The sequence below is a fragment of the Dendrobium catenatum genome, unplaced genomic scaffold, assembly GCF_001605985.2.
Source record: "Dendrobium catenatum unplaced genomic scaffold, ASM160598v2 fragScaff_scaffold_264, whole genome shotgun sequence".
In the NCBI taxonomy this organism is placed as follows: domain Eukaryota; kingdom Viridiplantae; phylum Streptophyta; class Magnoliopsida; order Asparagales; family Orchidaceae; genus Dendrobium; species Dendrobium catenatum.
Window position 1 is genome coordinate 290,729 of NW_021318726.1, and position 12,403 is coordinate 303,131.

The 12,403-nt window shown below is 32.2% G+C and overlaps 1 protein-coding gene across 1 annotated transcript in view; it reads right to left on the reverse strand.

Moving 5' to 3' along the window:
* LOC110101950 overlaps positions 1-7,817 on the reverse strand; it is a 29,011-nt gene extending 21,194 nt beyond the window's left edge. The window contains exons 1-2 of the mRNA XM_028693333.1: positions 7,529-7,817; positions 946-1,020 (exon numbers count right to left, since the gene is read on the reverse strand). Of these exons, the coding sequence (XP_028549166.1) occupies positions 946-1,020; positions 7,529-7,663 (210 nt within the window). The 5' untranslated portion in view covers positions 7,664-7,817. The remainder of the gene's footprint in view (positions 1-945; positions 1,021-7,528) is intronic.
* Between the last annotated feature and the right edge of the window lie 4,586 nt (positions 7,818-12,403).

The window sequence follows — 12,403 nt, forward strand, 5'->3', positions numbered from 1 at the left end:
GGTTGAATACAAGCAATGTCACGGAGATCATAAAATACTCCACTAATAATAAAATCTCAACTCTTGTTGTATATGTTGATATAATTATCATAGGTGATGATAGAAGAGAAAAGAAGTCTCTTAGGAAAAAGTTTGCTGAAAATTTTGAGATCAAAAGTTGGTTAAGAGCCTAAGCAGACTGGTATGCATTAAAAATGAATACTGGTAAAGTGCCAATGAGTGAAAAAAAAAACTGTCAGGATGTATTGCTTATGGATGTCCTGCAAGAGTTACGAGGAACTAGAAAATAGTATAATACATATTCTCTTTATATAAATGCAATGAGCTGTAAATAATTCCATCTATCACATAATTCAATCTGGTCCAAGAAAACAGAGTAATGCAGAAAATAAGTTTGCTTCTATGCATGACAAAAATGCATCCAAGATTTACTGAGGCAGCATAAATTGCACTTGATAAATAGATCATGCTTATATAAATAATAGTTCTATTTGGATGCGTCCATGTCAATGGATTTACTTCAGGCCTCCACCCCCAACATCAACTCACGCTTCATATAACATGCATATCATTTCCACCCAAGAAGCTCTACTTTCCCAAACTCTCACCTCACTCAAATCATGCTTTAAGCGGCAGAGAAAATTGTTTGGGACCAATTAAAGCTATAGCTTGGCACATGTGACCATTTAATTTATTCCCGGAACTCATGCAGTAAAGATTTGAAAGGTTCAAAGATTAGCTAGAACAGCTTACACCCCTATTAGGTAACCTTTCTAAGAAATGAAGAATTCTCAATTAGTTCAAATGTGGATAGACGAAACTAGTAGCACACAATAGTGATATTATATGGAACATTGGACTAGCAGCTCTATATTGACATATGTTGGATTATTGACTAATCTCAATCATCAAAAGCACTAAAAATAAGAGGCACGAGAGAATTACCTTGGGTATCCGCAATGGATTTTTGAAGGTGTACTCACAGAGCTTTATCATCATCCTTTCATTTAGTTTTCCATCCTAAATATTCATAAATGAAATACAATAAGCAAAGCTTGCTACTGAAGATCCACCAAGTATCATACATTAGCACAATATGGCTAAGAACTCCGAGAATGTGCTATTTTCAGGAGAAAGTAGTGCAGTGGTGGTTAGAGGGCGAGATGATTGTACCATTTTAAAACAGTAAAAGTTAAATTAAATCATGTTTAACCCATGGGAAATTTGTTCAGGTTATCCATCATATCCATGTTTAAATATGTATCACACGTGACAGGCATAGATTTCAAACCACAATTCTAAAATCAAAGGAAAGGTCAGTTTTACATTCAACCTGGAAAGTCTGAAATAAGATGGTGGGTGCCTTAATTAAGTGTAGCACAAACTTATCAGACTATACCAGACACTTCTCATGTTTAAACTGGCGCTACAAAACTTTCTCAACCCCGTAGAACTGTATGTTACAAAGCCAATTAGTCATGTAATTATGGAAATACATTATAAAACTAAATCAAGAAAAATCACTGACTAATAGCAATAAGGCATGATGATAAAACATCCATTAAAGATTGAAATTCTAAACTAAGTCGTGAGCAATATCATACCTACAAGAAAGAAGAAGAATGCAAAATATAAATAGCACATCAAAGACAGTACAAATCAAAAGCCTGGCAGCATAAAAAAAACGAAGTCTGCATTGAGAAACACTGAGCAGTGCCGATAAGTTGGAGTTAACAAAAGAATTTTGGATGTTTCAGGTAATCAAGCTTCGCAATTCTTTGAATGTCCAATCAGCTCTATAACAATGAAGTGGATAGGAGTGCATAAAGCGAAAACTATGCAATATTTAAATATAACCATTGAAAAAAGTCACATCAGATTCAAACTAAAATGTTGATCCGCACAAAGAAAGTTAGCTATTTTATTTTTCTTTATGAAAACGTAAAGGGTCCATCGTATTTGCATCAGTATGGTTTCAGATATATGATTTCAATTATCCAAGAATCAAAAGGGCACAAACTCCAATTCATGCACAATATGCATTTTGTAAACAATACATGGTGGAACTCCTCCCTTAATGTCAACCAACTTAACGCCCAGATGAAATCAGGACAAGTGCTCAAGAGGTTAGAAGTTTTGTTGCTGTCAGATCCTCCTCTCCATTACCACTCAACCTGAATACATGCCATCTCCCTAATACTCCTACACGTAACCTTTCCATCCGTTCCTATCCATTTGCAACACCATAACTAACACTACTTTTCCCAAGTCATTCTACAAATACCACTTGATTCTCTTTCAATGGTGAAACTTGGTCGACAATCTCCTTGCTCTTCCTTCCCCATCGCACCCCAGCCCCTCCGTGTCTTTATTTATATCTATTGCCCTCATCCAAGTTTTAAATAAAGTATACAAAACCCTCGTCTCATCCCAAACTGCTGCCAACTCTTGTGCATCTAATTGCATTTCCGAGCACTTCGAGGCATAGCACTTCACTTCTATACGTTTGTTATTGTTCAATTACATCAGTGTGTTCATAAAAAATGTTTACACCCTTGCTAACAGGTATATGTACATTATATGAAAACATGCAAATTCTATATTGCAGCATTATGATATATCCATATTCTTTCCTTTCTAAACTGATTTGAAAGCCTTATCATGCCATGTTGTAATTTCAAGTCTTCTTAGAGTAATTTTTGGATGCTCTTAATTTTGTACCCATTTCAAATTTTGATGATTCAAGTGTTATTGAGTTCCTTATAATATGTGATAATTTGGAAATGATTACATAGGATAGTTGTTACCTTGAAACAGACTTTGGATAAATATTTTTTAGATCCATTAATTATGTTTTTATACATTTATGATCTTGTTGCATATACAAAAAAATTTCTATCTATTCAACTTAGAATATGATCATATATCATTGCATATAAATGCTTATTATATGCACCATAATGATGATATTGATTTATACTCTTATGAGGTCAAAGATTAGAATGTTCACAGTCAAACACAGTGGAAATGTTGGATGTCATGTTTGATCTCTGGTAGGAGTACAGAGGCAATTATAAGATGTGCTTTCAATTTGTGGATGAAAGCACCACTCCATCAAAGTTGGGAATGCTCAAGGGATCAACACAATCGGAGAGTTGAAAGCACATGAGCTCACAGTGACAATAAGCTTCCTATTGCACTTTCCGTGTTAGCATGTAGAGTTCTTGCATATTGTGTCCTTTTAAAGTATTAAATAAATGAACTTATGAGATCTTAGTTGTTTGAGACCAAAGAAGATAGGTGATTCCCTTAAGGGATAAACAAGCTATAAGATACGGCGTCAATCCCCAAAAAAAAATTTGTGGGGACGTGCCAACATGGCACGTGGAAGCAATGCTTGAAGGGAGGTAAGTATGATAATGTTTTGAGAAAATGATCAAAATAGTCCCTCAACTCTTTTTGAAAGACTAAAATAATCCAACTCTTTTGAGGGATCAATTTGATCCCTCAACTCTTTAAAATGAGACATTTTTTTATCTTAACATCCAATGTTAGAGTTAATGGTATTAAATGTAAGGATATTTTGATTATTTTTTAATTATATATTTATAAATGTAATTTTCAAGTAATTATATTTTTTTTCTAAAAAATTTGTTAAAAATTACTTTAATGAAAATAATTAATAATAATTTTAGTTTTAATTTTAAACGTTTAATAATTTTTTTAGAAAAATTCTAATTACTTGAAAATTATATTTAATAAATGTTTAATTAAAAATGTCCAAAATACCCTTATATTTAACACAATTAAGTGCAATAATAGATGTTATGATCAAAAATATCATATTTTAAAGAGTTGAGAGACCAAATTGGTCCCTCAAATGAATTGGGGACCTTTTAGTCCCTCACAACGAGTTGAGGGATCCTTTTGATCATTTTCTCATAATATTTTTCTCAACAATGATTTGTATCATATAATGATTATAAGAAATCAAGAAGTCTGACAAATAAAATAATGAGCAAAGCAAAAAAAATTATAGCTTTTGAAAATTCATACAATAATTAGTTACAATGGAAAAGAAAAAACAAATAAATAAAAAAGCCTAGTCATAAGATAAGAGATCTAAAAAAACGGATCATATTAGATGAATTCAAGTGAATATAATAAGTTCTAGGATAAAGATGAATATACAAAGGAAAGAATGAAATATTATTTTAAGGAATTATTTTAAAAGAAAACTACTACAAAATAGCATAATGAACAAAATTTGTAAGAATCTTGTAGGTGGCTAAAAAACATTAAAGCGGAGAGATAGGTGATTTTTTGCATCTTGCTTGAAGTTTAATAAACTTTGAGGAATGACAAAATACCTTCTTCCTATTATTGATTCTTCTAACAAACAAGATTTGAAAATTTTTAGCGACTTGAGCTTCAATGCTTAAAAGACTACCATTTGCTCAAATCCCAAATCCTCAACAACAAGATGATCATGAGGATAAACTATCCTAACTATCGAATTTGAGTCAATGCTCTTGCTTGAAGAAGAGGTGCCCACCATTGTCTTGAAACTTCAAGCTCAAGCAACAACAACAAGGGAAAGCATAGATTCCATTTCAAGATCTAAAAATGGTACAAGTTTTTTAGTACACTCCAGATCTACAGTTGGAGGAATAGCAAGTGATAAAAGATGATTTTTCACTTCAAAGCAAGCCTTAAGCAATATGTATATTTGTGATAAAAATTTTGCAAGATGAACACTAGGAAAGCATTCATTCAAATTCAACCTCCTGTCAATAATCATTTGAAGAGAAACTAATTTAACTCCCCCCTTTAAAAGGAATAGTTACGTCCATTTCAACCACAAAAATAACCATGGATGGCCTAAGGAGCCTTGCAATAGTAACATCCACTTGTAAGGGTTTATCAAAAATAGAACTAAGAGAATATAAAGTAGATTGTTAATTTTTATGTAATGAACATAAAGTCCTGAAAAATAATTCAAATAAGAGTTATAGATGGACCTTGGTAGAGTTAAATAGTGAATACCACTTAAGCAAACACATCGAACAGTCATTCATACAGAAGAATCTATATCAAAAGTCTTGAGTAATCTACCTCTAAAAATAATTTTATAAAAATATGGTGCAGGACAAATAACCCGATAGAGAAATTCTCAATCAAACTTTAGTCGGATATGAATTTGTTAACAAAGTTAAAACGAGGACAACCAAGGAAAAGTTGAAAACTTCCCTATAATGAATGTAAATATAGCCACTAACCCAAAAATATCATCTTCGAACAAAATGTTTAACATCCAAAATTTCAAGTATTTAAACTATTTGTAATACTAGTTTTGATTTTTCATTTTTTAAGTTTAAATTTTAATTACTAGTAAATTAAGTAATTAATTGCTATCAACTTAAGTACTGATAATAGTAAAAATACTTTAACAGTAATTAAATTATCTTATAATTACAATTGAATTAAAGTTTCTTAGCAATCAATTAATATAGCAATAGTATGTTAAATTATATTAATCCTAAACAGCCACTAATGAAAACATATGTGGCCGATGGTTGAAAATTCATACAATAATTAGTTACAATGGAAAAGAAAAAACAAATAAATAAAAAAGCCTAGTCATAAGATAAGAGATCTAAAAAACAGATCATATTAGATGAATTCAAGTGAAGATAATAAGTTCTAGGATAAAGATGAATATACAAAGGAAAGAATGAAATATTCTTTTAAGGAATTATTTTAAAAGAAAACTACTACAAAATAGCATAATGAACAAAATTTATAAGAATCTTGTAGGTGGCTAAAAAACATTAAAGCGAAGAGATAGGTGAATTTTTGCATCTTGCTTGAAGTTTAATAAACTTTGAGGAATGGCAAAATACCTTCTTCCTATTATTGATTCTTCTAACAACAAGATTTGAAAATTTGTAGCAACTTGAGCTTCAATGCTTAAAAGACTACCATTTGCTCAAATCCCAAATCCTCAACAACAAGATGATCATGAGGATAAACTATCCTAACTATTGAATCTGAGTCAATGCTCTTGCTTGAAGAAGAGGTGCTCACCATTGTCTTGAAACTTCAAGCTCAAGCAACAACAACAAGGGAAAGCATAGATTCCATTTCAAGATCTAAAAATGGTACAAGATTTTTAGTACACTCCAGATCTACAGTTTGAGGAATAGCAAGTAACAAAAGATAATTTTTCACTTCAAAGCAAGCCTTAAGCAATATGTATATTTGTGATAAAAATTTTGCAAGATGAACACTAGGATAGCATACACTCAAATTCAACCTCCTGTCAATAATCATTTAAGATAAACTAAATTAACTCCCCTTTTAAAAGGAATAGTTACGTCCATTTCAACCACGAAACTAACCATGGATGGCCTCAGGAGCCTTGCAATAGTAACATCCACTTGTAAAGGTTTATTAAAAATAGAACTAAGAGAATATAAAGTAGATTGTTATGTAATGAACATAAAGTCCTGAAAAATAATTCAAATAAAAGTTATAGATGGACCTTGGTAGAGTTAAATAGTGAATACCACTTAAGTAAACACATCGAACAGCCATTCATACAGAAGGATCTATATCAAAAGTCTTGAGTAATCTACCTCTAAAAATAATTTCATAAAAATATGGTGCAGGTCAAATAACCCGATAGAGAAATTCCCAATCAAACTTTAGTCGGATATGAATTTGTTAACAATGTTAAAATGAGGACAACCAAGAAAAAGTGTAAAACTTCCCTATAATGAATGTAAATATAGCCACTAACCCAAAAATATATCTTCAGACAAAATGTGTAATATCCAAAATTTCAAGTATTTAAACTATTCGTAATACTAGTTTTGAATTTTCATTTTTAAAGTTTAAATTTTAATCACTAGTTAATTAATTAATTTAATTGCTATCAATTTAAGAACTGATAATAGTAAAATTACTTTTAATTGCAATCAAAAGGTATAAGGGCATGACCTAATAAAAGAACTAAATTGCTTATGTGGTTGTTTGTTTACATCTATTATGAGATTTTATCCTATTTGCATATATCAGTTGTTTGGTTTGGCAACATCTTCAAAAAATAATTTCACAAATGACTTACAAGTATTGTCTTTATGATATCAAAGTATCAATTAAATATGTAAACATCTAGATGCTAAGCTATATTATGGCTATGATAAAAGACAACAAAAAAATCATAAGGATCATTGATCAGTCTATATAATAATTAGGTTGTTTAAACAAGCTAACATTGAACCTAATTTATTGCATTTGATGGATACAATCGTTATCCGGATAACTTTAATATCTATATAGCGTTGATATCTAGATAACATTGAAACAAACTCCTACGTACCATTTAAGAACACGACTTCTTCAAGAAGATATCCGCAATCAATTTAGCTCATAAACAGTGCAAATAGTTCCAATTTAATACAACGAACAAGGTAAATCAAAGTACTACTCCACACAGAAAATAATCAGTAATTGGGATATTAACCTGGGAGCGAGGAAAGATATCTGCAATAAGCTTTTTGTATCGCTTGACAGGTTGCCGGGATCTCGCCCTCAACGATGGACAGAAGCAACAGATACTGCCGCAGACGGGCAGCACCCGCCTCGACATAACCCCCATTTCTCCTCTCTCTTCCCAAATGCTAGTATTCTTTTCCGAACTTCCTAAACCTTCAGATTCGGGAACAAATTTGTTCAAAACTTCAGCAAAACCCGATTTCGATGAACACAATGATTACATTACGCCCGTTTCTTTTTTGGGCGTTGGGATCAACCTGCAAGCAAACATTAGAAAATTTCAGCCTGTGATCATGGAGGGATGCCCACAAACACAATCCGATCAACGTTTTCTCAGAAAATAGAAACCGAAGACAGGGTTTGCAGAAGAACTCGCCTCGGTTGACTGCCTCTCCTCTGGATCGGGGTAGAGATCCCCGCGAGCCCACGCCGCGAATTTGTCGAACGAACTTCCTCCTTTGAATAAATATATTTTACACGCTAATAGTAATACCCATAAAATATAAATATGGAAATTTATAGACAATATATTTTACACGCTAATACCCATAAAATATAAATATGGAAAGTTATAGACATTACATTCCCTTAAAGTTTCCTAATTTACATATTTAACACTTAAAATTAAAATAATTATTTACTTAATATAATCCAACATTAATATTTTCCTCAATTCAGTGATACCGAAGCCTTAAAAAATAAAGATAGAGAAAAGATTGTATTGGGACCATATTGGGAGAACTAACCGCCTAGAAAATCAGGATGTGATAACACCGGGGAGAATATCAATGAGACAAATAATATGTGAAAGATGACTAAAATTATGTTTGGATAGTTTTTTTACTTCTTTCTAAAATAGTTTTTTAGTACAAAAAATTTTAGCTTAAAAAAATTTTATACTAGAAATCTGCTTTAGAAAGCAGGAAAAAAGTTGTCTCAAATGAAACCTAAGATATAAGAAAATTTTAACATCTCGTTGGTAAAGGCATCAACAAAATTGAATGACGTACGAAGCGTGAAGAATACGGGAGTAATTTAGACAATATATCTTTTGCAAAGGACGTTAAGCAAATCAAAGATGTATGAAACACGAAGATAGGGATGTCAATTTCGGGTCACGGGTCGGGTTCGGGTCGAACCCGGAAATGACCCGGCTCAATTCGGGTCAACCCGAACCCGACCCATTTTCACAAACAGGTCGATTTTTCAAACCCGAACCCGACCCGACCCGGGGACATGGCAACTCCGTGCACAGATTCGCGGTAGCGGCATCCGGCGGCTTCGACGATCTCTGCTGGCGTCCGGCAGTAGCAAAATGCGACATGCAGCTCGGTCACGCGGCATCGACGATCCGTCATCTGGCGTTCGGCAACGTCACGCGAGTCGTGACAAAGGGGCCAGCTGCTGGCCAGCCTTGCCAGTCACGCGAGCGGGAGAAGCGACGCGACGCGGGATGTGATGCATCACGCGAGCGGGCAGCGGGTCAGTTGGGCAGCGCAATGGGGGCAGCTCTGCTCGGTCACGCGAGCGCGAGGGCAGCTCGGTCACGCGGCTGGCAGCTCGGTCAGCTGGTCAATCCGGGTTATTTTCGGGTTTCCGGGTCAACCCGAACCCGACCCGGTTTTTGAAACGGGTCGAAAACTCTAACCTGAACCCGAAATTGTCGTGTCGGGTTCGAGTCGGGTTACTCTATTACCTTGAACTCAACGCCAGTTCGGAGTTCAGGATTGAACAGGATGAACAAAACCGGGAAAATGCCGACAACGTGTCAGGCGTTCGAGTCGGATTTTCGGTCGTTGTCAAATATTGACACCTCCTACCACGATAGATGAGTGATATGTGTAAATCAACCTAAAAGAATAAAAAGTATATGTCTTAAATATTACGGTTTTAGAGTGCTAAACATATAGATGTGATAGGTTTTGGTGTTTTGTATGTAAATCTGCCTTAAGATTATTATTTGTGGATTTACATGTATTTCTTTATATATTTAATATAGAAATTTTATAATATTTATATGAATATTTTAATTTTAAATAATATTAAGAATATCAATAATAATTTATCTAAAAAATATTTTTAAAATAATATTAAGAATGTCATTAATTAATTTTTATATAAAAATATATATTTTTAATGTAATATATTTAATGTAATTAAACACTAATATTGTTACACCAACTAAATATTAATATTTATATATTGGATAACATAAATATATAAAAATTTTTAAAGTAGTAAATGAATTTCCCTATTTTTTCATAATTTTAAAAATAAATTTTTATTTTAATACATATCTATAATAAATATATCATATATAAAGTTAAGAAAATGGGATAAATATTTTAATCACCAATTAGTTCAATAAGAAGACTTGTGAAACTACACATGATAGTTCTATTATAATTAAAATATATGAAATTACATTTTTATTTGAGATAAATTAAAATAATATTACTATTATTACTTAAAATATATGATTAAAAAATAAAATATGAGAAAGTTCTAAAATAAAATTTATTGGCAGATAAATGCTTTTAAAATAATTAAAATATTGGGATTTTTTAAAATAGTATCTTGATAAAAGATGTATTAGAGTCAAATATCTAAGTTTGGCAAATTTTGATTTTTAAGACCAACAACGAATGATGATTCACTATTTATTTTCGTAATAAAATTATTTATTTCGTCCGAAGTTAAATATATAGCAATATTTGTCCATGTGTCTAAGTTAGATAAGAGAATTATGTGCATGTTCAGCTCCTTTTTTAAACCATACCAGGGGGGGGGGGGAGAAGGCAAAATAAAAAAATATGTAAATGGTCATTTAAAAAATATTTTTTAAATTTACTTTTCAGGCCTTGATTGCTGTCTCTTGTTCTCTAACTCCTTTTTCCTGTCGGTTGATTTGTAATAACTATTGACATAGTCAACCAGCATTTGCGCATTTTATACTATAAGGAAAGCAATTCTAATGTCTCCATAGAACTCTACAATACTAAATTCTTTGGCGTATTTGATGGTAAACAATTGTAGTTTTATGGTGCTCTATTAAACTATTTTGTTGAAATTATTTTAGAAACCACTCTTTGTATATTATAAAGCAAAAAGTTGTCCCAAATCGAGTCTAATATATCTAATGTCTAGTGACATGCAAATATTTCATGTCAATACTCCTATTATGTTTTCAATTCTAAAAATTAATTTCTTATTACCAGACTACTAAAAATGTAATATAAGTATATAAAAATATTATTTTAATTATTTTAAAAATTTAAAAAACATAGTACTACCAAAGATTTTTCTCATAAAATTTTTTTTATAATTGATTTTTTAGCGAGCAGCTAATGCCAATAGAAGCTTCTATCAGATAATAAAATGACACTAATTGATAGGATGACTAATACATGTAAAATTGGATTTATTGTAATAATTTGGGTGCAAGTTTTTCAATTGGATTTATTGTTATATATTATTTTGTTATCACTGAATCTAATAATAAGAGAAATATTTTCTAACCAAATTACTTAATATTTCGGAAGACCCACCTAATCTTTATATAGAATGTTTCAAATTTGAATTCAAAGGAGTTTTAAAAGAGAAATGTTGTCTAATTTTGTATAGACTTTATTATACATATATTAATTAATAATAGATACTTTCTCAGTGTAATCTATCTCATATATTATCAGGATAATCCGTAGCAAATAGTGGAGTTAGATCTATTTTCCTAAGCTTTCCTACTGCAACATCAAAAACCTTTATCCCATTTAGCTAGGCATGATAAATGATGTCTGACAGTTCCCACGCATTTAAACATTCAAACACGCATTTGTGCTTTATGGAGTATAGGATGAACAAATCCCTTACTTCAAAAATCGGGGTGGTCTTAACTTAGGCTCTTTGGGGACATTTTCTTATTGCTTTCTTAAAGAACAGTTTTTTAATAAAAATTCTTTTATTTATAAAGAAAGCCGAATGTAAGAAGGCAGTAAAAATAACATGTTCCACATGAAGCCATTAGACTCATTGGATCATGGTCTAATAGTATTCCTAAGTAGTTTATTTAACTCCTTAACACTTTCAAGATAAAAGATAGGCTGCAATTCTCTCTACTGTGTGCCCATTTGGGGGTACATAATGACTAATACTAAATGCGACAATGGAAGAACATGCATCAAGATTAAGAAACAAAAAATTGACAGGGGCGCATTGTAGTGTAGCTCTAATCAGCTATCAGTTCATTAGAGTGCTAGCGCTTGAAATGTTGCACTTGTTCGCAAATGGGTTAGAGTCAATTCATTCCAACTGATGTCCACGCCTAAATTTAAGGAGAATGTCAGCAATAGCTTAGCTTGAGCTAGTGCCTCAATTTGAGCCTTGGTGGTTTTATGAACACTCTCTCATTTGTGACCCACTCTACAAATGGATGTGATTGAGGCTTCGTTTGGGACGTCTTTTTTACTGCTTCTTAAAATGGAGTTCTAGTACAAAAATTGTTTAGGGCTTGAAATGGTACACTTGTTCCAAATGGGTTTAGAGCTCCAATTCATTCCAACATGTCCACCTAAACTTAAGGAGAATGTCACAAGCTTTAGCTTGAGTTGTGCCTCAATTGAGCCTTTGGTGGTTTCTATGGACACTCTCTCATTGTGAACCCATTCTACAAAGGAAAGCATCTATTCCAATTAGCTTAAGGAAATTGACTTGTCAGATGGATGGGATTGAGGCTTCGTTTGGGATGGCTTTTTTACTGCTTCTTAAAACGGAGTTCTAGTACAAAAATTTAAATTTTTATACTAGAACTCCGTTTTAAGAAGCAATAAAAAATCCTTCATAAACG